The sequence below is a fragment of the Balaenoptera borealis genome (genome assembly GCF_965194805.1).
Source record: "Balaenoptera borealis genome assembly, chromosome: 13".
In the NCBI taxonomy this organism is placed as follows: Eukaryota; Metazoa; Chordata; class Mammalia; order Artiodactyla; family Balaenopteridae; genus Balaenoptera; species Balaenoptera borealis.
In genome coordinates, this window is record NC_138870.1 from 42,563,041 (window position 1) to 42,586,674 (window position 23,634).

At 55.4% G+C, this 23,634-nt stretch overlaps 1 protein-coding gene and 1 long non-coding RNA gene across 4 annotated transcripts; one reads left to right on the plus strand and one right to left on the minus strand.

Annotated features, from left to right (window-relative positions):
- Positions 1-462: 462 nt before the first annotated feature.
- On the plus strand, positions 463-23,022 carry ASIC1 (acid sensing ion channel subunit 1). 3 transcript variants are annotated; one of them, XM_082352444.1, is made up of 11 exons: positions 463-1,191; positions 1,762-1,957; positions 18,282-18,432; positions 19,068-19,195; positions 19,488-19,638; positions 20,016-20,072; positions 20,558-20,711; positions 21,095-21,186; positions 21,383-21,462; positions 21,551-21,655; positions 21,813-23,022. In XM_082352444.1, the coding sequence occupies exons 1-11, from the start codon at positions 830-832 to the stop codon at positions 21,915-21,917; spliced, it is 1,581 nt and encodes a 526-aa protein (XP_082208570.1). In that variant the 5' UTR covers positions 463-829; the 3' UTR covers positions 21,918-23,022. The 3 variants fall into 3 exon arrangements, with proteins under 3 accessions (XP_082208570.1, XP_082208569.1, XP_082208571.1); XM_082352443.1 differs by having other exon boundaries at positions 21,551-21,904; XM_082352445.1 differs by lacking the exons at positions 463-1,191; positions 1,762-1,957 and adding an exon at positions 14,708-15,794.
- Positions 8,442-15,381, minus strand: LOC309610118. The gene is made up of 3 exons (XR_014233723.1): positions 15,316-15,381; positions 12,673-12,792; positions 8,442-9,085 (listed from the first exon to the last, which is right to left on the minus strand). It is a non-coding gene; the product is annotated as an uncharacterized lncRNA (long non-coding RNA).
- Positions 23,023-23,634: the final 612 nt, after the last annotated feature.

Below are 23,634 nucleotides of genomic sequence, written 5' to 3' on the forward strand. Positions count from 1 at the left end.
CCGATCCCCCCGCCTTTGGCTGCGGGACTCCCCAGCGCCCCGAAGCCGGGACTTTCCTCCCCTCTAGCTTTCCCCAGCTTCTGGGGCGGCTCAGTGGCTGGGGAGGGGGGCGGGGGCCGAGCAGGGGATCTGGCTGCGTCGAGAAGCTAGAACGGGGTTGGGGGGGGGGTGTCCGGGGCGGGGACAGCTCGCTGTCAGAGGGAACCGCGCCCCCATCTCTGTGCAGCCACCTCGGGTTGCCCTCTGCCCCCACCCCACCCCCATCCCAAACATGCACACATACAGCCTGCGCTGTTCGGAGAACCGGAGACGCCCGCAGGTGAGGACTCAGGTGGGCCCCTCCCCACATCCCTGGGGGGTTTCTGGCCCAGGTCTAGCTCATGGGGGCGAAAGCCCAGTCCTGGGGACACCCTTGACTGGGAACTCTTGACCCCGGGTTCATCCCATTTGGGGGAGTTTTCGTCTCCAGGATGGGTGGACATTCCCGTCCCAGAGTGACCCCACATCTGGAGGAAACTCCTGTGCCTGCCTGTGGGAGCACTGGGACTTTCCTCTCATCCTCGGGTGACTGCATCTGGGGTCTCCCCTGGCCTGGGAGTCTTCCCTGGGAGAGCATTCTCTTGGCCTAAGCTGACTCCCAAACCCCTGCATTTGGAGGAACCCTCTTCTGAGAGTGTGTCCCCCAGCCAGCCACCTCTGGGCTTGCACACCAGAGACAGTGACCTCTGGAGATGGGGATGGACACATCTGGAGGGATGCTGTGTGTACTCTCATCCCAGGACCATGACAGACTCCCCCACCCCCTTCCCGCAGGATCCCCTCGGCCAGGATGGAACTGAAGGCTGAGGAGGAGGAGGTGGGTGGCGTCCAGCCGGTGAGCATCCAGGCCTTCGCCAGCAGCTCCACGTTGCACGGCCTGGCCCACATCTTCTCCTATGAGCGGCTGTCTCTGAAGCGGGCGCTCTGGGCCCTCTGCTTCCTGGGCTCACTGGCTGTGCTGCTGTGTGTGTGCACCGAGCGCGTGCAGTACTACTTCCACTACCACCACGTCACCAAGCTCGACGAGGTGGCCGCCTCCCAGCTCACCTTCCCTGCTGTCACGCTGTGCAACCTCAACGAGTTCCGCTTCAGCCAAGTCTCCAAGAACGACCTGTACCACGCTGGGGAGCTGCTGGCTCTGCTCAACAACAGGTGGGAGGTTCCCACCCATCCCGGCCGCCAGACCCCCTGTCAGGGTGCTTCCTCTCTAAGCCACCATACAGCCCATACCACCCTGCCCTCCAGCCCCCCCAAACCTGCCACTCACAGCAAAGAGATCGGGGTACTGCCAAGCACTCAATTAGGGGCACCCAATCTCTGATCCCAGCTGTGAGACATGGCCACCCTCCCTGGAGTGATCTTTGCCCACCCTCCCGCCACTATGTCTCGATATTCTCCTCCCTTGGGGGATCCGGGCATACCATCTTTAAAGGGTAGAAACTATGGTATAAAAGCCATAGTTCCTGCCCTGATCTCTCTGCCCACCCATGTGCTCAGATGCCCAGCCCCTGGGCAGCCACTGCGATCCTCTGCCTTCTCAGACCCCACGGGGCAGATCCTCTAGACATGCCCAGCTCTCCTTTCATGCCTCTGTCCAGGGTTGGATGCTGCCCTCCCCCCAGGGTTGGGCATGGGACACCAGAGGCCAGACGGAGGCAGGAACTGAAGGTCCTGCCGATCCGTGCACTGCTCACACCCCCACCACACCCCACCCTGCTCCAGGTACGAGATACCAGACACACAGATGGCAGATGAAAAGCAGCTGGAGATACTGCAGGACAAGGCCAACTTCCGCAGCTTCAAGCCCAAGCCCTTCAACATGCGCGAGTTCTATGACCGTGCGGGGCACGACATTCGAGACATGCTGCTCTCCTGCCACTTCCGGGGGGAGGTCTGCAGCGCTGAGGACTTCAAGGTGGTGAGTGAGCCCCCTGGCTGGTGTGGGGCGTGAGTCAGCCAGCCCCCAGAGGAGGAGGGGACTAGGAGCGGGCGGCCTCTGGGGAGGAAGTTGTGTGTCCCTAGGGTTCGCTTCTGGCAGGCGGGTACTTTGTTCAGCTCAGGGACGCATTTGCTCTTAGTGAGGGCCTCGGCTTCAGCCTTGTGTCCGTGATGGCAGGAAAGAGAGCCTATAGTGTGCGCGCACACACACACACACACAGCCTGGCAGGGCCCCTGACCCCATCAAGCTTACCTTCTGGGTCACAGGTGTCAGAGCTGGGGGTGGTGATGGGTAAGCTGCAGTCTTGTTACTCAAAATGAGGTCCAAGAACCATCATCTGGGACCTTGAAAGAAATGTAGGACTTTGCCACCCCACTTCCCAGACCTACTGAATCAGAACCTGCAGTTTAACAAAACCCTCAGGTAGTTTGAGTTAAAGTCTGAGAAGCACCATGAAACATGGGAAGTAAGGGAAATTTTCTCTTAAAAAACTGGACAGGTATTCTCTCTGTGCCACCCCTCCCCTACCCCAGCCATTTCACACACACACACACACACACACACACACACACACATACTGTCTGATTGGGTTCCCCCCTTGCCAGCCCACAGAGTCAGGGTCTGAGGAAGAAGAGATGACTTGGGCTACACAGTCATGGCTGAACTGGAGACTCCCTTTGCTTCTTAAAATGGAGATGCCCCACAGATACTCATACCCTCCACACACAGATGGGGCTGCCTCAAAGCCAGTGCCCCAGGGAGGGTTAGGGGAACTGACTGGCATTTCATGTGCCAGGTGATCATGGGCAAGTCATACAGGTTCCTGGGGGGTTAGAAACAGGCAGGGACTGTGGAAAGGGGTCAGAGGACCTGCAGCCATGTATGCAAAAGTATACCAAATGTGAGGCTGGTGCTTGGAACTCTTCCAAATGCTTTCTAGACTGTCCTTCAATCTCCTGGATGAATAGTCATATTATCTCTATTTAACAAGCTGAGACAGAGAGGTAGAATGAGTTGCCCAAGCTCACAGAGCTGGTTAGTGACAGACTCAGGATTAGAACTCATGTCTCATTCAGTCCCAATGCAGTGTGCTCTTTGCGTTAATATTGCTGACCCTGGAGTCATCATGTCCACTTCCAGTTCTGACAATTGCTCTTGAAAACCCAGGCTCCCCTAGGAGTCTTTTTCTGTCCATGCCTGCCCCCAGTTCTCCACTCTCAGATCCTCCCCTTTTCTCCCACACTTGCTTGCTTCCTCCATAGTATTATGGCAGCATGAACTGCATTTGTTTGTGTAGAAAGGTTGGAACCATAGTCATGCTTGTTTTTTCCTGCTGAAGTTACACACGACTTCCCAATCTCTTTAAGTCTTTATCTGAGACCAGTTTCATGGGCCTCTGTCAATACTGCTGGACAAAGTTTACATGACCACAGTCCTTGCTGAGCCAAGCTCATAGGGAGCTTAGCATGATGCAAGAACCATTTCCTTCCCACTTTTCCTTCCTCAAAACAGGAGAGTGCTGGATTCCCCAGGGCCCAAGACCAAAGGGCTCCCAGGCTCACCAACTATATTCCCAAGGGTAGTAGAACTGTAGTTGAAGGTGGAAGTGAAAGCCAGAGGCCTCCTGCTCTGCAACATACCCCACACACAAACAGAAGGAACCATCAAGAAAGATAGAGAAAACCCATTAGATTGAATAGTTTGTAGTGTTTGGATGAGGAAGGGAATTGCTTGGCTCAACCTGGGAAGGTGCTAAGGAACAAAGTGGAGTTCATAGAAAGTATACAGTTGAGGCTCCATCTGTCCCTCACGTCCAGAAAGATTCCAAGTGGTGGTGCTAAGATATGTTTGGTTCATGGAAATGGAGACCCTGAAATGTGATTGGTCCATGTTGTCTGAGGGGACAACCCTACACAGTCAGATGGAGATATGATTGGTTCACAAAGCTCTGGAGCAGCGTGAGTTCTTTCTCTTGCTGGGGGAGAAATACATGGCTAGGATCCCACAGGCCCAGCACTGGCACTTCTTGGTTCTGGGTTGTCAGGAACCAGGTTTTTGCTGTCTCTGAGCCCATGTCAAAGGCCTGACCCTGAACGTAGCTGGACCCAAACCCCTCAGACCTTCCTTCTGCCCTCTCAGGTTGATCTCAACAGCCCCTTTCTACTCTGCCCATAAGAGATGTCCCTACACAGATGGGAGTCTCATTGTGAGTCCGTGTCTGACATCTCCCTGGTGGAGAAGAAGAGCGCTGGCACTCTCCTCCAGCTCCCTGGTCCTAAGGGGCACAGATACCCCTTGCCTGATGCTCCACCTTCTCCCTCCTCTCCCTGGTCCCATAGTTAACATCTGCCTCTCCATCCTTGCTGGTCTCCGCTAGGACACGAGGCGTGTGTCTAGCCCCTGGACAGACGAGGCACTGACAGAAAACATCTCTCTCTCAGGTCAGAGCTTAGGGGAGACGATCTTGGCATCTTCTGCTACCTTGAGAGCAGAGGTTCTTAACTGGGGGTCCGAGTCCAGCTCAAAGTGTTTGCAAAATAGAGTGTGCACAGGCACATGTGGACTTTTTTGTGGGTTCCAAGTGCGACCATCATCCAACAATAGGAATCTTGCTCCTGGAGGACAGTGCAGGGGGCATAGGAAGGGCATCCTCTGGTCCCTTAGATACCTCAGCTCCCATGGTGGGGGTCTGCAGCGACAAGCATTCCCCCCAGATGTGCTTCTGAATCCAGCTGAACCTCAGGGGATGAACGTGGTCCAAGAAGTGTTTGGCCAGGTCCATCCCCCAGCTGTGGCTGAGTCAGCTTGGGAGAGTGGGGGGAACCTGGGCTAAACCTGGGAGAAACTGGCTTGGAAACCCTTTGGGACTGAAGAGGCAGAGGACAATGGGAAGAGTGTCCCCCCAGCAGCCCAACTGGGTAGGCCTCAGTAGCTCTCTCCTGAGCTACCAAAAGAGCTACCAAAGACCCACCCACAGGCCCCCTCTTCCCTCCTCTTTTCCTTCTTGGTGGGGTGCTTGGTTGCCAGGGCAACAGGGTCTGAGGCTCCACTCTCCCACCCCACTTTGAGGCCAGCCAGGCCAAGGCAGGATAGGGGTTCCATGGCGGGGGCCCGGGGGTGCAGCTGTCCGCCGAAGTCTGGGTAGGAGTGGGGTGTTGGGGGGGGTGAGCACAGTCGCAGCTGGTGCCAGCCTCCAGCTGCACCTTATCTGTCCCTGGCAGTGGGAGCTCCGATGTGGCTGGAATGCTGAACAGCACCAAGGGGAGGGGGCTGGCAGATGGTGGCCTGGTCTGCCCTATGCCACTGCCCTCTTCCAGCTGAGTCCCAGAGCCTTTGCCTGGGGGAGAGAAGTGGGAATTCATTTCTGAACCCTGGAAGAGATGGAAGGGGAGGGCAGAGAATGGAAATCCTGGGGGTGGGTATGCAGTGGGGATAATATTCTCTCAGGAGAGGGTGGAATTGGGGGACAAGGGATAGGAGGACAAGAGTCCAGGGGACCCTGGAGTGGGGGCAATCTCCCAGAGGAGAGGTGGGCAAAGAGACCCCCCCCAAGGTTCTGGAGGTGAACAGGACTCTTCTGGAGCACCTGGAGGAGGTGAGATGCTGATATAAAAGGGGGGTGATCCTGAGACCCAGAGGTTGGAGGGAGAGGTCATCTTAAAGCAAGAAGAGCCAGGGATGGCAGGTCCCAGGGAGAGCCAGGACTAGCAATGGGAGCTTCCTTATCCCCAGGGCCGGCTCTGCCCCTTCACTGACACCCCTCATCACACCACCCCACAGCAGCTCAGACCTGGAGTCCCTGGGGAGGGCCCGACCTCACTCCCTGGGCCTGTTCCCTCCAGCTCGGCAGGGGATGGAGGGGCTGCTGAAGGGAAGGGCTGCCCACACTGCTACACACAGAGAGGAAAGGAGGGTTTGGGGGCTGCCCCACCCAGAAGCCCGGTGGTCTTTGTGTGGGCTTGTGGTGGGGTGTGGACGGGGGAGCACGCAGGGAGTGCAGAGGGATAGGAGAGGCTGGAGTGGAGAGGTTAGCTTGGGAAGAGGGGCACCCTGCCCTAGCCGTTCTTGGATACCTCCTCCAGCCTTACCCTTCCCTTCTCTCCCTCCCTCCCTCCCTCAGAAGTGACTGAGGTTGGAAGGAGGAGACTGGAGTTGAGCCAGTTGCAAGAATCCAGGGGACCCTACATTGGGGGTCTCTCTCTCTCTCTCTCTCTCTCACACACACACACACACACACACACACCCCTCCCTCAGGTGACTCAGTTTCCTCTCTCACCCCCGCCCTCTCCTCCCCCATCCCTTGCCATTTCTGACTCTGCCCCTCTCCCAGACGGCTGTCAGCTAAGAGGCTACTCTCAGTTAATTGATCTCCGGCTGTTGGCTAAAGTAATAGGGAGTTGATGTAAGTCAGCAGCTCTGGGGGCAGAGCCGGAAGTGGAGGGGTGGGGAGGAGCACTGCTTCGAAGCCCTGGGCTTTCTCCTGCCCCAGCCCGTGGAGAACTCCATGGTAGGGCCGCCACTGCACCCGGTGTGCATCCAGGAAGCAGAGGGGAGGCCTGCAGAGAGGTCTGAACGTTTCTGCTGTGGGTGGAGGTGGCTTGGGAGCATGCTTCAGCTTTGTGGAAGGCAGTTTCAATTCCTGGGGGATGGTGAGGGAGACTGAATAGTAGGCACGAGGGGCTGGAGTTGGGAGTGTCGAGCTCCACTTGATTCCTTCCCATCAGCGACAGAGCCCCTTGGGAGTGCCAAGTCTCGTGCTGGGCACCAGGGGGCGGCGGTGAACAGGCGGAGCCTGTCCCTGCCCGCAGGGAGCTTCGAGCCACGTGCAGTACTCCCCGGAGGTTCAGAGTGCAGGGTGGTACTAAGGGAAGCCGAAGGGCTTCGGAGCAGAGAATCACGTGCCAGGGATGAGAGGACCCTCCACATCTAGGTGGGGTCCTTCCAACCTCCCCAGCCCAGCTCAGCTATTCAGAAACGCCAGTTCTGGGAATTCCCTGGCGGTCCAGTGGTTAGAACTCTGTGCTCTCACTGCCGAGGACCCGGGTTCGATCCCTGGTTGGGGAACTAAGATCCCACAAGCCATGCGGCGCAGCCTAAAAGAAAGAAAGAAAGAAACTTCAGTTCTGCAGAATGTGTGGTGTCACCCCCAGCCCAGCCTCTCCCAGCTGATGACCAGTCTAGTTCTCTCCAGCAAGGGTCATGGTCTTTGGTCAGGTTCCCGAGGCACAAGCCTTCCCTTACTTTATGTCTGTACCCTGTATGTCTGTACCCTCTGTCTGAGAACCTTCTGGTCAGAACTCTGGCGTGGGGATTCTGGGAGGCAAAGCAGGGAAGGAGACAGCTCGAAGGAGAAGGGAGCCTGGTTTGGGTGGAGGACGCGTCTGGGACTCCTGGGTTCTATTTTGGGCATAGTTTCATCTGGCTCCATTTCTCAGCTTCTAGGCTCAATTTCCTGTGAGCAAAGGGGGCTGTAAATGGATTTTTAAATTATTCTTTGCCGAGGGGCAGCCCCTCCTTCAGCCCCTGGGACACTCTGGCTAAGCCCCCCGCTGGCCCATGTGTAGAATGGGTGTGCAATACCGTTTCCTGGACACATGCATCAGACATCTTCCTCGTGGAAAAGTTTAAAACGAACATGAAACTGCTGTGTAGTCACCTTGAGGGAAAGTTCCCTTAAGAAGCTCTAAGGACAGAGGCTCTCACTCCAGGCTCTCCAAGGCCACTCCTGAGGGAGAGGGAGGGCAAGCTGTGATTTTTCTGAGCTCCTATGAATTCTTGGAAAGAAAACCCTTTCCCACTCCTCTCATCTGCACCCCCTCGATGTGGCTGACAGTCCTGGAGGCCTGGGAGGTTGGGCTGTGTAGCTGAGTATCTGCTGTGTAGCTGAGTGTCTCTGATTGGTGTGTCGGCTCTTTGTGCCCCGCTGGGAACATCCCTCGGGGAGAGACTGCTGCAGTGGCCTTGACCATGGAGAGCAGCCAACTCAGGCTTCCTCACCACACACTGCACGTGTGCCCCAGGTGTGCAAGCACACATGCGCACCTCCCTGTGCATGTCTGAGAGCGGGAGAATGCGGACGTGGACTAGGGTGTGACGTGGACAGGCATGGATGTGCACAGGGGCACACGCAGCTCTCTTCATGTGTCTGCAGGAGAGAGCTCGTGTGCCCACGAACCTGTGGCCCCATGCAGAGCACATACCCGCCAAATTAATCTTCTCTTTCTGTCATGCTTTGCAGTTTACAAATTCCCTTTACTTTAGCTCCTGTGATCCTCCTAATTCTGGGAGGCAGGAAGATGTTAGTATCTTCATTTGAAAGATGAGGAAACTGAGGCTCAGAGGTGTTAACATGACTTGCCTGAGGCCACACAGCCAGTAAATGACAGAGTGACCTCAGATCTTCTAAGCCCGGGTTCTTCGTGCGTGACCATAGGAGCAGGGATGTGTGGTGGAGGAGGCTGCCCATGCTCTGTAAAGAGGTGGTGTGATGAGGCAGGAAGGGAAAAAAAAGGATGCGAAAGAGAAGAACCCCAGCCTCAGTTTGAGTACACCATCTTGTAACTCCTCTGCGTCTTCATTGCACCATTCGGCCAAGTCCCAGCCTTAGATGGACCCGCCACTGGCTTCCTCAGCCACGCTCTACCAGAGGAAGTCGCACGGCTTGGAATCACATTGTGTTCATGATCAACATGCCAGTGCTGCCCTGGCAACCCCACTGTGTTTTCCCGTCAACTTGCTCTCCCCAGTGATTACTGTAAATTTTTCTAGGCCTCTCAAACCACCACCCTTCCTAGCCCCCCTCTCACCCTCAGCAGATGACCTCACCTCCCACTTCACAGAGAAGATAGAAGCCTCAGACAAGATCTCCCCGCTCCTCCGGGTACCTGCCCCGAGAGGGGAACATCCATCTTCTCTAGGCTGAAATCTCAACCTATTCTTACCATCTGATCTCCTTCTATCTTTATGGGAATTTTACCTTAAAGATTCTGCCTCTCCCTCCTTTGTAGTCGGTCTCTCCCTCCTTTGTAGTCGGTCTCTCCCTCTCCAGTGGAACCTTCCGATTGACACTGAAACATGCTTAAGATTCTCCCATCTTAAAATGTATAGCTAAAAAAAAAAAAAAAAAAAATGTATAGCTATAGGGACTTCCCTGGTGGCGCAGCAGTTAAGAACCCACCTGCCCTGCTGGCCTGGACCGACTGCACGGAGGCACTTGGCCGTGATTTTGTTCCCTGCACGCAGAGGAGACACAGCTATTGAAATCTTACTGGGTAAATTCCCAGGTACTGGGAAGTTCATAGATAAGAATCAGCCCAAGTCAGCTTTAAGGGATTTACCGTGACATTGAGAAGAAAAGACCGGGCTTCTAAAAAAAAAAAAAAAGAACCCGCCTGCCAATGCAGGGGGACACGGGTTCGAGCCCTGCTTCAGGAAGATCCCACATGCCACGGAGCAACTAAGCCCGCGCGCCACAACTACCGAGGCTGCGCTCTAGAGCCCGCGAGCCACAACTACTGAGCACCACAAATACTGAAGCCCGTGCGCCTAGAGCCCGTGCTCCGCAACAAGAGAAGCCACCGCAATGAGAAGCCTGGGCACCACAATGAAGAGTAGCCCCCGCTCGCCACAACTAGAGAAAGCCCATGCGCAGCAGTGAAGACCCAACGCAGCCAAAGATAAATAAATAAAATAAATAAATTTTTAAAAAATGTATAGCTATAATGACAGCTAACATTTATTGAGCACTTACTATGTACCAGGCTTTAGGTTAAGATAAAACCCAATAAACAAACGTCTCTCAACTCCACAGCCCCCTCCAGCTCCCACAGTATCTGTTTCTTTTCACAGACAAAATTCTTAAAATTGATGCATAGATTTCACTGTCTCCATTTTCTCATCTCCATCTCACTCTCTGATCCACTCGGGCTGCCTTCCTCCCCCGGCCCCAGCACTCCACCAAAATCGTTCTTGGTAAGGCCGCTAGTGACCTCCATATTTCCAAAACCCACAACCATTTTTTATCCTTGATGTCTCAAAATCATTCCAAATGGTTGACCACCACCTGTGTTTTGCACTATTCTCTTTCCTAACAACGGTACTCGCCTGATTTTCCTCCTTTGTCTAGCCACTCCTGCCTCTGTGCCAGCTCATGCTCTTCCACTTGGCCATTAAATGTTGGCACTGCTCAAGTCTCAATCCCAAGCTTTCCTCTTCTCTTAAATTGTGGGGCTATGATTTAATGGAACAGCTTGATGAATTTTTCATTAGTATATTTTTACATTGGTGTATCTTACGATGTAATATTTGACATATTACATCGGTATGTATTTACATTGGTATAAAATTGTAAAACATTTCTAGTGTCCTGGAAAGTTCCTTCGGGCCCTCTCCTAGTCAACACTACCCGACAAGAATTAACCACATTCAGGCTTCTGTCAGTAGAGATAAGTTACACCCGTTCTTGAACTTCCTAGACTATATGTATCCTCCATGCAGTGTATACATGTCTGTGTCTGTCTTTTTTTGCTCGTGACTATGTCTGTGAGATTCAGTCTCGTTGTATATAGCAGTAGTTAGTTCTTTTTCAATGCTGTGTAGTATTGCCTTATGTAAATAGAGCACAATTTGTTTATCCATTCTACTCTTGCTAGACATTTGGGTTGTTACTACTTCGGGGCTATTATAAATAAATCTACTATGAACGTCCCTGTTCATGTCTTTGGGTTGCCATATGCACTCATTTCTCTTGGGTATATAACTAGGAGCTGTGGTTAAGTCACAGGTTAGGATTCTGTTTAGCTTGGGTGGGTACTGCCACATCAGGCCATTTTTCTTTCTATCTCTTCTAAAAAAACTTTGTATTCTATTCCTGAGTAGTCTCATCTTCACTCGTGATTTCAGTTACCATCTACACACCGACAACTGCCAAATGCATGTCTCAGCCCGGCTCTCTCCTCTTAGTATCAGTTCAGTGGCCAATTTCCCACTTAACATCTCCACTTGGATCTCCCCAAGACTCTAAGACACCAGCATGTGTCAAACCAAGTTCATCGTCTTAGCTCCCAAACTAGTCCTGTACTTGTGTTCCTGATCTAGTGAGCCATTCACCCACTTATGCAAACTAGAAACCATCCCTGACACTCCATCTCCCTCGCCTCCCTTACCAGGTCTGCCAGTGTTGACTCCCAAACATCTCCACTCCATCCCCCTGTTCCAGGCCACCCCACTGCTCCATGTCTCACCTAGACCGCTGCAATGGCTTCCTAACAGGACTTCTAGAATCCCTCAGGCTCCTCCAGAGTGGTCTCTTCAAAACACTGCTCTGATCACTTGAAATCCTTCCATGGGGAATGGGACCAGAATCCTTACCCAGCCTCCAAGGCCCTAAGGGCCTGCTCTCCGGCTATATCCTCCTCTTCTCAGCTCTCTCCTCTCGGAGCCTTTGCACTGACTCTGTTCTCTAGAACACCGCCTGCCCCCCAACACATACACACACAGACCTTTACCTAATCACTCCTCCTTATTCTTTAGATTGCAATTCAAACATCACTTTCTCAGAGAAACCTTCCTCAGTTTCCAGTCTGGTTCAGATTCCCCTGTCATTCACCTCCATGAAACCATATTATTTTTTTCATATCACTTATCATAGTTTGCAATTAAATATTTATTTTTGTGATTAAAAAAAACTCTCCCTCATTAGATAATAAGCTCCACAAGGATCCAGTCCCTTATCTGTTCTCCACGTGTCCTCAGCACATGGACATTCAGGAAATATTTGATGGGTAAATGAAAGAAAGGAGAAGAAGGAAGGGATTTAGAGAGGGATGACCTACTTCCAGTCTCAAGCCTACTACTTGCTCTCCACGAGACTTGAACAGGTCATTGTGCCTCAGTTTCCTCATTTTTCAAATGGGGTGAAATTACTCAAACCTGCTTATTTTGCTGGGTTGTATACGAATCCCCTGAGGCATCAGTTGAAAAGCAGGAGACATTCCACAGATGTGAGGGGTGACCGGAGTTCAGAAAGAGATGTGGAGAAAGTCAGAAAGCACTGGGTGGCCACACACAGCTTAAGAGACCTACCGGGTAGGGAGTGATGTGGGGAGGGGTCGCATCTTTGGATAGAGGGTTCAAAATTGAGTGTCGTTCTGCGAGCGTGTCTGCTTGGGTCCTTCTCCTCTGTGTATGCTCGGGGGTCTGTGTGTGCTGCTTGATCCTTTCCTCACCTCCCCATTACTGTGAAAAATGTGGATTTGTCTACTAGATCGAGATGAGGAGGAGAGAATGTTAGAGGATGGAGGAGGGAGGAAGAGTAGTTGGTGTGTGTGTGTGTGTGTGTGTGTGTGTGTGTGTCTTCGTTGCCCACAAGAGGGCTGTGTGTCTGTGTGTAGTGCTGTGTAGGTGTGCAGTGTAGGTCTTTGTGTTCGTGTGGGGGAAGAAGTGTCCAGCCACACCAGATTTGCTGTCCTCTGAAGCTGCTCCGTGTGTGCACACCCTACTCTCTGGTGAAGCGCCTGGAGCTTCCCAGCCTTAGTTTCTTCCCTCTGGAAGTCCAATCTACTTCCTCTTCCAGAAAGGCTGCAGGAGGGGAACGATGCCCTCTAGTGGGTGTGGGGACGCATGGGCAGCTGCAGCTTTCCCAGCCCAAGCCTCCACCTAGGCTGGCCCACCTCCAACCCAAGTCTGGAACTCACCTCTGAAACGCGTCCTGGGGACGTGCAAAGCCCTCCAAGAGCTGAGGTCCCGTAGGCAGGAAGAAAATGCACACAGGACAGGAAACAGAAGAAGAACCCGCGAATTCATACAGGAGAAGCCTGAGGACAACAGCTGAAGGTGGGAGGTCTCTCCTCATCTCTGCAGTGATTTATCTCTGGTTCCTGTTTCTCCACGTGGCCCCTGGGTCCTGCTCTTTCATTCTCACAGTCCCTGCCCTTAAGGAGCTACTGATCACTACTCATGCTTGAAGGGACTGGAGCAGAACTGGACCTTTCAGTCTGTTCCCTGAGTGGGCACTAACTATGCCCTGTGGAGTCAGGGAAGGCTTCTCGGAGGAGGTAACCTGTGAGCAGGGTCTTGAAAAATGAGTAGAAATTCTCCAGGTGGAGTCCAGGGAAGGCATGGAACTGTGGATGAGCCTCGTGTGTCTGTGGGATGGGAGAAAGACATGGTGGCTGGATGCTGGACCCTGGACTAGGTGGGATGGAGGGGTGGAGAGGTGAGGCTGGAGGGTGACTTGCCAAGGCCGTGTAGGTCCGGGGTGGCGGGGGTTGAATTTTACCAGGAGGCACTGGGGAGTGAGAGAAGGTCTTTATGGGGAAGGGTGGTCGGAATTACGTAGCATGGACTAAAGGTGGGGAGAAACTGCAGGGAGGCAGGGAGTTAGGGAGACCAGCTGGGAGGCGGTTGTTTAGGTAAAAGTGGGAGATCAGTCTGAGGGCAATGGCATGAGGATGGAGAGGGACCAGATCTCAAAGGCTGCTCTTCTTCCCGGGCCTCTGTGTCCCTAGCGGCAAAGCTGAGGCCAGAGGTCCCACATCAGTCAGTTCTGCTAGAACCTGGCACCCTGCCTGCCATCCCCAACACGCTCCAGGCTCTCTGCATGCAAACGGAGGAGGGAAGACATGTGGGAGCAGGGAGGGGGGAGGGAAAGGGGGGCAGGAGCCTGGGGTTGTGGGATGTTTAAGGAATGGAAAGGCCCAAGTAGACTTGTCTGACCCCCACTGGTCCTCCTCTGGCTCTGTGGAGGTAGGGTTAATACGTTTCCCCTCCCTCCCTCCCCTCCTCTCCTCCCCTCAGGTCACCTTCTAGGCCCTGGAGACTTGGCTGGTGGCTCAAGTTCCTCAACCAGTGGCCCTGAGTAATCAGAGCACACAGAGGGGCCAGGGGCCTGGGGGCAGGGACTGATCAACTGGGAGCGAGAGGAGACTCAGAGACTGAGGGGCTGGGGGTTTCTGCGAGGCTGAGGGTTTGGCAGTACCCCAGGTTATTCCCAACACTCTCCACTTGACCCAGGACCCTGTCCCGGTTCTGAGCTCAGTTTCTTCCACCCACCAGAAGAGAATTCCTCCACCTGCTCTCCTGGACTGCTGGGGGATGGGCAAGCTGGGAGGGGGAGCGGTGATCTGCCAGGAAGCTTTTCAGCTGCAAGAGACAGGGTCCCTCCCCCCAGTGCCAGGAACTGGCCATAAGTGAGTCTGTGGTCAGTGAGACACCTCTGCTAATGGAACCTGGGCTGCCCCCCAAGCCACAGAAGGGAGTGCAGCTCGGTGTGGTGGTGGTGGGATGCTGACTGAAGTAGAGTTGGGGGGGGGGTCAGGGGAGGGAGGGGAGGATCAATGGCGTCAGGGATGGTTGGAGGGAAACCGGAGGTCAGGGAGAGAGTAGGGGTTCGGGGCAACCAGGGGTTCAGGAAGTAACTGAGAGTAAATTGTGGTCAGCCCAGTGATCAGAAGGGAACTGAGAATCAGAGGAATAATTAGGGGGAACCGCAGTGTAAGGGTGTATGGGGAGAACTGCGGGGCTCTATAAAATATCTGGGGAGATTCCAAGTCAGGGGGAATTAGGGAAGAATTAGAGGTTAATTAGAGGTGCCGAGAGAGTGTGGGGCTCAGATAACTCAGAGGAATGACTGGACCAGGTGGGAATGAGGGCAGCGGACTCAGAATTGGGGTGGGAAGGCGAGGGGCAGGTGGACTGGGGGGTGAGAGGGAGCCTGAAGGTGTGTGTCTTGGGGGATGGGCAGAGACCCTTGCTGGCCCAAGTCGTGGCAGTGAGAGCAGAGGACTCTGCTAGGTCCCAACTCCCCAGGAGCCCCCGGGCTTTTCCAGCGTTTCCACTCTGTCCTCGACCCTGTCTGTCCTGCTGGAGTTGGTGACGGGAAAGGGGCTCCGGCCCCGCTCCTCTCCATCGGCCTCCCTTTCCCACAGCCATCAATTATTCATCGGCTCAGACAGCCGCCTCCCTGACAGGGCAGGCTGGTCCTCCTCTCCTCTCTAAGCCCCTCCCCACCTCAGCCACACTGCCACAGAGGCCCTGGCAAGGGAGGACGGCCAGCCGGGCAGCAGAGACCTGGCAAGAGGACTGCCGGACCCTGCCTAGGATCACATCTCCTCCCCTGTTCTCCTGCCCACCTCCTGGTGCCAGGGAGCCCCTGGAGAAGATGCCCATTCAGATCTTCTGCTCTGTGTCATTCTCCTCTGGAGAGGAGGCCCCAGGGCCCTTGGGAGATATTTGGGGTCCCCACCAGCGGCAACAGCGGGACAACTCAGAATCAGAAGAGGAGGGAGAAGAGAAGGAAAAGGAGGCAGAGAGGAAGGGGGCCAGAGAGAGGGACTTACCGATGGACTTGGTGGCCTTTGCCAACAGCTGCACCCTTCATGGAGCCAGCCACATCTTTGTGGAAGGGGGTCCAGGGCCACGGCAGGCCCTGTGGGCAGCGGCCTTTATCCTGGCACTGGGTGCCTTCTTGTGCCAGGTCGGGGATCGAGTTGCCTATTACCTCAGCTACCCACATGTGACTCTGCTAGATGAAGTGGCCACGACGGAGCTGGCCTTCCCGGCGGTCACCCTCTGCAACACCAATGCCGTGCGGCTCTCCCAGCTCAGCTACCCCGACTTGCTCTACCTGGCCCCCATGCTGGGGCTGGATGAAAGCGATGACCCCGGGGTGCCCCTCGCCCCACCGGGGCCCGAGGCCTTCTCTGGGGAGCCCTTTAACCTGCACCGCTTCTACAATCGCTCCTGCCACCGGCTGGAGGACATGCTGCTCTATTGCTCCTACTGCGGGGGGCCCTGTGGCCCTCACAACTTCTCAGTGGTGAGTGGGTGCCCAACAGTGTCTGCCGTGGCTCACCCTGACCGTCACCTCCTGGGGCTGGTAACCATCCTGTCTCCCCCCCACCTCACCTGGACCACCCACCCTCTGTGAGAGAGGCCTGGCCAGAGCTTGCCTGGGAGCCCCAGGGTCTGCAGCTGGGCTCCATTTCCAGGGCTGTGCCAGTACTGCCCTCCCTGTTAGACTCTTGAAACACATAGTTGGTAATTAGTTGCTGCCCTGAGACCCCTGGTGTCTCCCTGAATATCCTCCAGCATGTCCAGCCCCTTCCCAGATCCAGCAGGGTCAGCACCTTAATCTATCGCTGAGGTCAACCTTTGATCTGGCGGTGGGTGCCTACGCTTGGCCTTAACAATGTTGACTACCACCCCTGTACTGGAGCTGGGGCAGGTGCCCCCTGGTCTCTGGAGGCGCAAGAGAAGGGTGTGGAAGGGAGGCAGAGGGCTGGGGATATCCCCCCTCCACTCCAGCGTGCCTGTCAGCAGCATCCTCACGTGGTCTTCCTGTGCTCCTCCTGCAGTGTGTGTGTGTGTGTGTGTGTGTGTGTGTGTGTGTGTGTGTGTGTGTGTGTGTGTGGTGAGGGAGAATAACAGGCCTCCTCTAAATCCTCCCCACTCCTCCTCCAGCTCTAAGTGGCCAGGGACCCTCTTCCCAGGGGAAGCCCTCACTAGGAGAGTCTAGGGCCTTCCCTGCTGAGGGACCAAGCGGCACCCCATCCTTTCCCCAGTTCAGCTTCCAGTTCCGTCTGGCCCAACAGGTCCCCTTCTGTCCCCTACAAGTGCCAGATGCCAGGCCTTCCCTTCCCATACACCCGTTTCCCAGTCCCCCACCTTTTCCCTAGTGCAGGGGCAGGTGGGTGTCATCATATCAGTGCATCTTGGACTGACTACAGACAGACAGGAACCTGGAGGTTTTGGCCACTGGGCCTCGGACAGGCCAGGAGGTAGAGGAACATGGACCGAGGAAGGGGTCAACCTGGCTTTCTCGGGATCTAAGGCTGGAGCAGGCACTTCTCAGGCAACACCACCAGGTGGCAGCACAGTCCACCGGTCAGCAGCACAGCCCTCCGAGCCAGCTCAAGGCTGCAGCTCCCAGCTGGCCTCAGCCACCCAGGAGTCCCTCACATCCCCAGGTGGGGGGTAGGCAGGGGTGCGTGTCCAGCCTGGACCCTGTGGCTGAAAGCCACAAAGCCTGGTAGTGGAGCTAGGGGATTACAAGTTTTCTCTCTACCTCCTCTCTGGACTTCACCCACGAAATGGCAGATAGCACCGGTTTTCTTTTCCAGAGGGGGAAGGAAGAGGTTGTTCCAGGAAGGGGGAAGGGGGCAAAGACTCTACTGACTAGTAACCCCTACCGCCTCCCTGTTCCAGTCTCGCCTGACACTCTGTCTCTCTCTTTCTTTGGGCTGTGTCTGTATTCACCTCATGACTCGCTTGGTGGACTCTGTCACCATCGCTCAGTAGCTGAAGCACACTCACCCCATTTGTGGGAACCTGGAGGCATTCTGGGAAGCTGTGGGGAAAGGGCCATAAAGAATAGGTTCACTTTTCTCTCTATTGCTGTGTACTCAGGGCTGCAATAAGGGCTGCTCTGTGGCATGGAGTCGGGGGACTGCCCCCAGGGCTGAGATCCCTTCTGCAGCCCTCATAGTTCTGCACCAGCATTGACGAACATGCCAGGTCCTGGATGTTCAGGTTCTGGTGATAAGGGAACAGTGATGGACATAAGGGACTAATGGCAGAGGAAACTATAAAGCATAGCTTGGTCTTGGGGAGAGCAGGATTTCAGATGCCCGGGGTGAAATCCAGGAGAAGAGAAGATAAGTCTCAGAAGGCCCTGGGCCTGAGGAGAGGGTCCCAAGGAGGGACCAGGCAGTGAGGGGCTCCAGATGATGGAGGTGTGTATGTTAGGGTCCCAGCGGGAAAAAGGTTAACACCTGAATAGTTTAGTTGAAAAGACTAACAAAGGGACTGTTTATAGAATTGTGGGCAGAGTTAAGGAAACAAATGAGGGGGCCTGAGGCACCTAGAAATAGTGGGAAATTGTCCTGTTCAAGCTAAAGGAACATCAAGAGGCAACAGTGCTATGCAGGGAGCCCTCTTAGCAGGATTTGTGGTCACGAAGGGTCTAAGCCACCTCGAGAACACTTGCAGATAAATACCCTTGTCTCTCCCTCCTTCTGTCCTCTGATCCCTTGCTGATACCTCCCACTGGTCAAACCCAACCCGAAGCCCATCCAGGTGGCAAAGGAGCACAGGCAGTGCACCCCACAGGGATCAGCCTTGCAGGGCACACAGCAGGGAAAAGAAGGACAGAACGGGTGAGAAGGAGGACAAGTGGAGAGTGGGCTGCTCAGGAGGGGTCATTCCTGAAGGGTTGAAACTCCACCAGTTGGAGGGTCTGGAGACAGTCCCTGGTGGGCAGAGGGTACTGGCAGGACTCTCAGGCTCTCCGCTCTGCCCCCACCAGGTCTTCACACGGTATGGAAAGTGCTACACGTTCAACTCTGGCCGAGATGGGCGTCCCAGGCTGAAGACCATGAAGGGTGGGACGGGCAATGGGCTGGAGATCATGCTGGACATTCAGCAGGACGAGTACCTGCCCGTGTGGGGGGAGACCGGTATGTTGCCTCTCTCAGGGGGGCCCCCCTCCCTGTGGTTCAGGGCCTCAGCCTCCGTCGGGGGGCTCCTGGGCTCTACTGTGGGCCTGAGGCAGGGCGTGGGCTCTCCTCGCTTCCTCCCAGCATCTCGCCGTCTCCACCTCCACTCTACCTGACTGCCACGCTCACATTCCCCTGGCTCCCCCTTCCTGGCTCAGTTACTCTCCAAGGTAACCAGCCATCCCTTTCCATCCGTGGCCACCACTCACTCTATAAATAACTCCGTCTCTTCTTGGGCTGCCTGCCGTCTGTCTGGTCTCAGGGGCCTTGGGACAGAGAGACGTGGGGGAGAAGGGAGAAAAGGAGGGGGAGAAATGGAGAGCCTCTGAGACAGTGAGAAATAATTTGAAACACCGAGATGCCTAACTGAAGCCAGGTAAGAAAAGAAGTATGTAGGATTCAGGGGTCATCAGGGTAGCATGGAGCTGGTGAACCCAGAAGGAGGCTGGGGATGGGCCAGGGGCCCTTGGACTAACTACCCTCCCCCAGTCTCAGTGTATGTTGTGGTTGTCTCAGGGGAGGTAGGATGCCCCCAGCTCTGAAGGAGGTTAGGGAGTAAGAAGCCCTCCCAACACACACCCCTCTCATTCCCCTAGATGAGACGTCCTTCGAAGCGGGCATCAAAGTGCAGATCCACAGTCAGGATGAACCTCCCTTCATCGACCAGCTGGGCTTTGGTGTAGCCCCAGGGTTCCAGACCTTTGTGGCCTGTCAAGAGCAGCGGGTGAGAGGGCCACAGGAGGCCGGTCCCAGGGTGGGTGGCTGGAGGCTCATGATGGAGGAGGGTGGGCAACCAATAACGGGAGGGACGGGGGAGCTAGGGCCTGGGTAGCCATCTGACTAGTCAGAAGCATGAATGATCTAATGAATGGGATGCTCCGTAAACTCGGAGACCCTCAGAGGCTGCACAGGGAGAGGGGGCAGGACCCCTGAGTTCTGCATCGTGTCAGACAAGTCCATCAAGGTGACTCGGGGAGAAGTCCCCACACCCCCCAGCTCCCCGGCTCTCCCAGCAGCTCATCTACCTGCCCCCGCCCTGGGGCACCTGCAAAGCTGTTACCATGGACTTGGATTTCTTCGACTCCTACAGCATTACCGCCTGCCGCATCGACTGTGAGACCCGCTACCTGGTGGAGAACTGTAACTGCCGCATGGTGCACATGCCAGGTCAGGCCCCAAAGTTCCAAACACGGTCCTGGGCCCCTCAGCCTGCACTGCCCCTCACCGGCTCCCCATGCATGTTATCCTCTGCCAACATGCAAGCAAGGCCAGCTGGCTTCTCTCCACCCCAGTTCCAGCCCCACTCCATACCCATATGGCTCTTGCCTCTCCGACCTCAATTCCTGCCTGGACCCATGGGGATGGGTCAGAAGGGTCCAGGGGGTATGGACTTTGGGGTAGGTCACTTCCAGGACAGACTGGGGGCTGACTATTCCTACCCTCCCACCCTCTCCCAGCTCCCAGCTTCTTGTGACGCTGGTACCACCAGCGTCACAAGACCCCTTTAATCTCCACCCTGCACCCCTGTCTTTTCTCCTCTCTAGGGGATGCCCCATACTGCACTCCAGAGCAGTACAAGGAGTGTGCAGATCCTGCCCTGGGTGAGCGCCCCTGTCCCAGGGAAGTCTGCGGGAGGGAACGAGGAGCTGCCAGCCATATGCATAGGGGTTTCAGAGCAAGCTCCCAGAAGCTTCAAATAACTTCTGGATCAGGCTTCACCTGAACTCTCCTGTGTCTGACTTTAGCAAGGCCAGGAATAGCATCTCTAGAGGCCCCTGTGGAAAATGAACAGGGGTCATCTGGGAGGGGTGGCCTTCACCTCCCAGAAGGCCTTCACCCACCTCTCATGAGCACCTCAGCTGGTTGACCCTGGACGGCCCTGAGAGAATGAGATATAGGATTAAGAAATATCCATGGAGAGTCTGGGTGAGGATCAGCACAGGTGGGCACAGGGCCGAAGGGAAGGACAAGTCAGAAAAAGAGAAGGGGGCTCAGGCCTCCTTTGGGCAGGGCCAGGATGTGCGTGTCGGGAAGGTGCTGGCAGAAGGGCATCACTCAACTGGCACCTCTCACCTGGCTGGCACAGACTTCCTGGTGGAGAAGGACCAGGAGTACTGTGTGTGTGAAATGCCCTGCAACTTGACTCGCTATGGCAAGGAGCTGTCCATGGTCAAGATTCCCAGCAAAGCATCAGCCAAGTACCTGGCCAAGAAGTTCAACAAGTCTGAGCAGTACATAGGGTAAGGGCTCTGACTGTGAAGGGTAATGGGCGGGCTCTGATGGGGGTTGGCAGACAGGAGGAAACTGAGATAACATGGGGAAGGCAACCAAAGAGTCTGAGAACAAGCAGAACAAACAGGGAAAGCACCCCTTTCTCTTTCCTCCTCTCTTCATCCTCATTGCTGTAACTGGGATCACCTCACAATTGCTGGTGCATGGAGCGTCTTTTCAATTACACCATCACATTTAATCCTCACTCTAAAAGGCAGGTATCCACATCAGCATCTTGTTTTATAGATATTGGAGACTGAAATTCAGAGAGGATAACTTGCGAAGGTCACCCAGCTAGTAAGGGACAGAGATGTGACTTGATCCGAGGTCTCCTCTCCCAACCCCTTTGCAGGGAGAACATCCTGGTGCTGGACATTTTCTTTGAAGTCCTCAACTATGAGACCATTGAGCAGAAGAAGGCCTATGAGATCGCAGGACTCCTGGGTGAGCTGCTGATGGCACCTGTCCCCTTCCATGCCGCGGGCATGGTGTGACACGCTACCACCCAAAGCAGGCTGCTCACCTCCGTCCCACAAGGCCTCCTCCCCTGCCAGCCCCAGGGGCCTTCCCGTGTCCCAATGAGCTCTGCCGCTCCCCCTGTGTCCTGACCCCACTGACCTCCCTGTGGGCCCCCCTGCAGGTGACATTGGAGGCCAGATGGGTCTGTTCATCGGGGCCAGCATCCTGACTGTGCTGGAGCTCTTCGACTACGCCTACGAGGCAAGTGGGGGCGGGGCGCCTGCACGCAGCCACGGGAGGGGCGGGGTTCAAGCCCGCCCACCCGCCCACCACCCCTCTTCCCTCCCAGGTGATAAAACACAAGCTGTGCAGACGAGGGAAGTGCCAGAAGGAGGCCAAACGGAGCAGCGCGGACAAGGGCGTGGCCCTCAGCCTGGATGACGTCAAAAGACACGTGAGGGAGCGAGAGAGGGGCGCCCTCCCGCCCCATCCCTTCCCCGACCACCCCAGGACCACCCCCCTTGCCACCTTTTCTCCGTTGCCTCCCCCATGCCCCAGCGGCACCTGTGGCCCTTCCGATAACCAGTGCCTGTCCTGTGCCGTTCCCCCAGAACCCGTGTGAGAGCCTCCGGGGCCATCCTGCCGGGATGACGTATGCTGCCAACATCCTACCTCACCATCCGGCCCGAGGCACTTTTGAGGACTTTACCTGCTGAGCCCCGCAGGCCGCTGTACCAAAGGCCTAGATGGGGAGGGCTAGGAGAGCAAGGGGGCCCCCAGCTGCCCCGCCCTGGAGACTCACTCCCCCATCCAAGGCAGCCCCCCACTCCTGGGCGGTCCTTTCCTCTTGTCTGTGGTGAGGAAGGAGTCTTGACCGTAGAGTCGTCTCCCTGCCTCTATCCCATTCTTTTTTTTTTTTTTTTTTTAACAAAACTAATCTAAAACAGAAACTAAAAAGAGAGAACGGGGCGAGTGACCTCAGGCTGCCCCTCTCTGCTCCATGCTGCCTCCCACAGCTCCCAGCCTGAATTCTGTCTGTCTGGCTGTCTGTCATCTGAGTGTCCACCTACATTTTGCTGCCACCAGTCACCAAAGCCCCCTCCCAGTGGGGGGTGGAGGGGATCCTCGGGGTCTGGAATTTGGCCCCAAACCAGAGAATGTACCTTGAAGGGGAGGGCTAGTAGGGGGGGCTTCCCCAGCCTTAAGAGACCCTCTCAGCCCAGTGACCGCCCCCAACCCCAAGTCTCCAGGCAGGAACCCGAGTCGTGTCTGTTCCCTCCCCACCACCTCACACAGTGTGAAGTCTCTAGGGAGGTAGGGGTGGGGAATCCCCTGAAGAAGTGGCACTGGGGACAAGATGTGGCCCTGGTGCTGTAGGCCACATCCTGATACCTACAAGTTCACCCCCACCCCAGAGCTGCTGGAGAGAAATCCCAAGAGGCGGCCCTCCTCTGCCATCCCATAAAACATCCAGCTGGTTGGCTTCCAGCTCAGGGAGAGGGGCACTGGTGCCTAACCTCACTGGTCCCTCTCCCAGGGGCCCCTGCAGAGGGCCACATCCATAAATTTTCTTATGGAACTCTCCCAAGTCCTCTCCCGCAACATCATTTGCTTCTCTCAACAACTTCATCTGCATTTTCTATTTCTATATGATACAGACTCTATATTGCTATATCTCTGTATATACTTTCCCCTGACTCTGTCTCTACTTCATCCCCTCTTGTCTCTAAGAACCACCCTCCCACTCCAAGTTCCCCTTCTGTGTTTCCACCCCCTCCCTGGTCTCTGAATGCCTTCGCCTGTATAAAGAGTTGGACTCTCCCCTGGTGTCTGTACTGTGTACACACATCCCTCTAAGAAGCACAAGGAGACGACACGCGCATTGTAACCTTCGCACTGTCTCGGTGGCGACATAAAGGAAGCTGTGAATTACAAGCTCTGCCTCTTTCTGGCCTCACCTTCTCTCCCCAACCCGGGTACCCTTTGCCCTCCCTGCAGCCTTAACATTCCCTCCCCTGCTTCACCCACACCAATGTCCTTTGCCTAGCTGACTGTGGCCTCCCCATGGAAGGGGGTTGCTACAGAGAGAGCCCCTACCCATGGGATTGAGATCTGCAGAGACAGAGGGAGCTGTGGGTTGATGACTTCTGCAGCTGAAGCAGCGGGGTGCTGACAGGCAGAGGCTGAGGTCTTCAGTCAGTGGCCTTTGCCTCCTTCTGGATGCCCAGGCCTCTTTGCTCACCTAATACCCAAGCCCACCGCTTATATTTTCTGGTAAGGTACAGTTTGGTAGTGGGAAGAAAGAGACAGGCCTAGAGGGGAAGTTGAAAGCTCTGCTGTTCTGTCCCTCCCTTCCTACCTTAAAGAGAAACCAGCGAGGTAGAGTACCTGCCATGCCCCCTCCACCAGGCATTCCTCCCAGGCCAGAGCCCT

Excerpts from the sequence above, each read along its gene's own strand:
- ASIC1 (XM_082352445.1), top strand. The coding sequence starts at position 15,138 with ATGCCCATTCAGATCTTCTGCTCTGTGTCATTCTCCTCTGGAGAGGAG. Across the intron at positions 15,795-18,281 it reads GCCCTCACAACTTCTCAGTG|GTCTTCACACGGTATGGAAA; the intron begins GTGAGTGGGTGC and ends TGCCCCCACCAG. Across the intron at positions 21,656-21,812 it reads TGGATGACGTCAAAAGACAC|AACCCGTGTGAGAGCCTCCG; the intron begins GTGAGGGAGCGA and ends CCGTTCCCCCAG.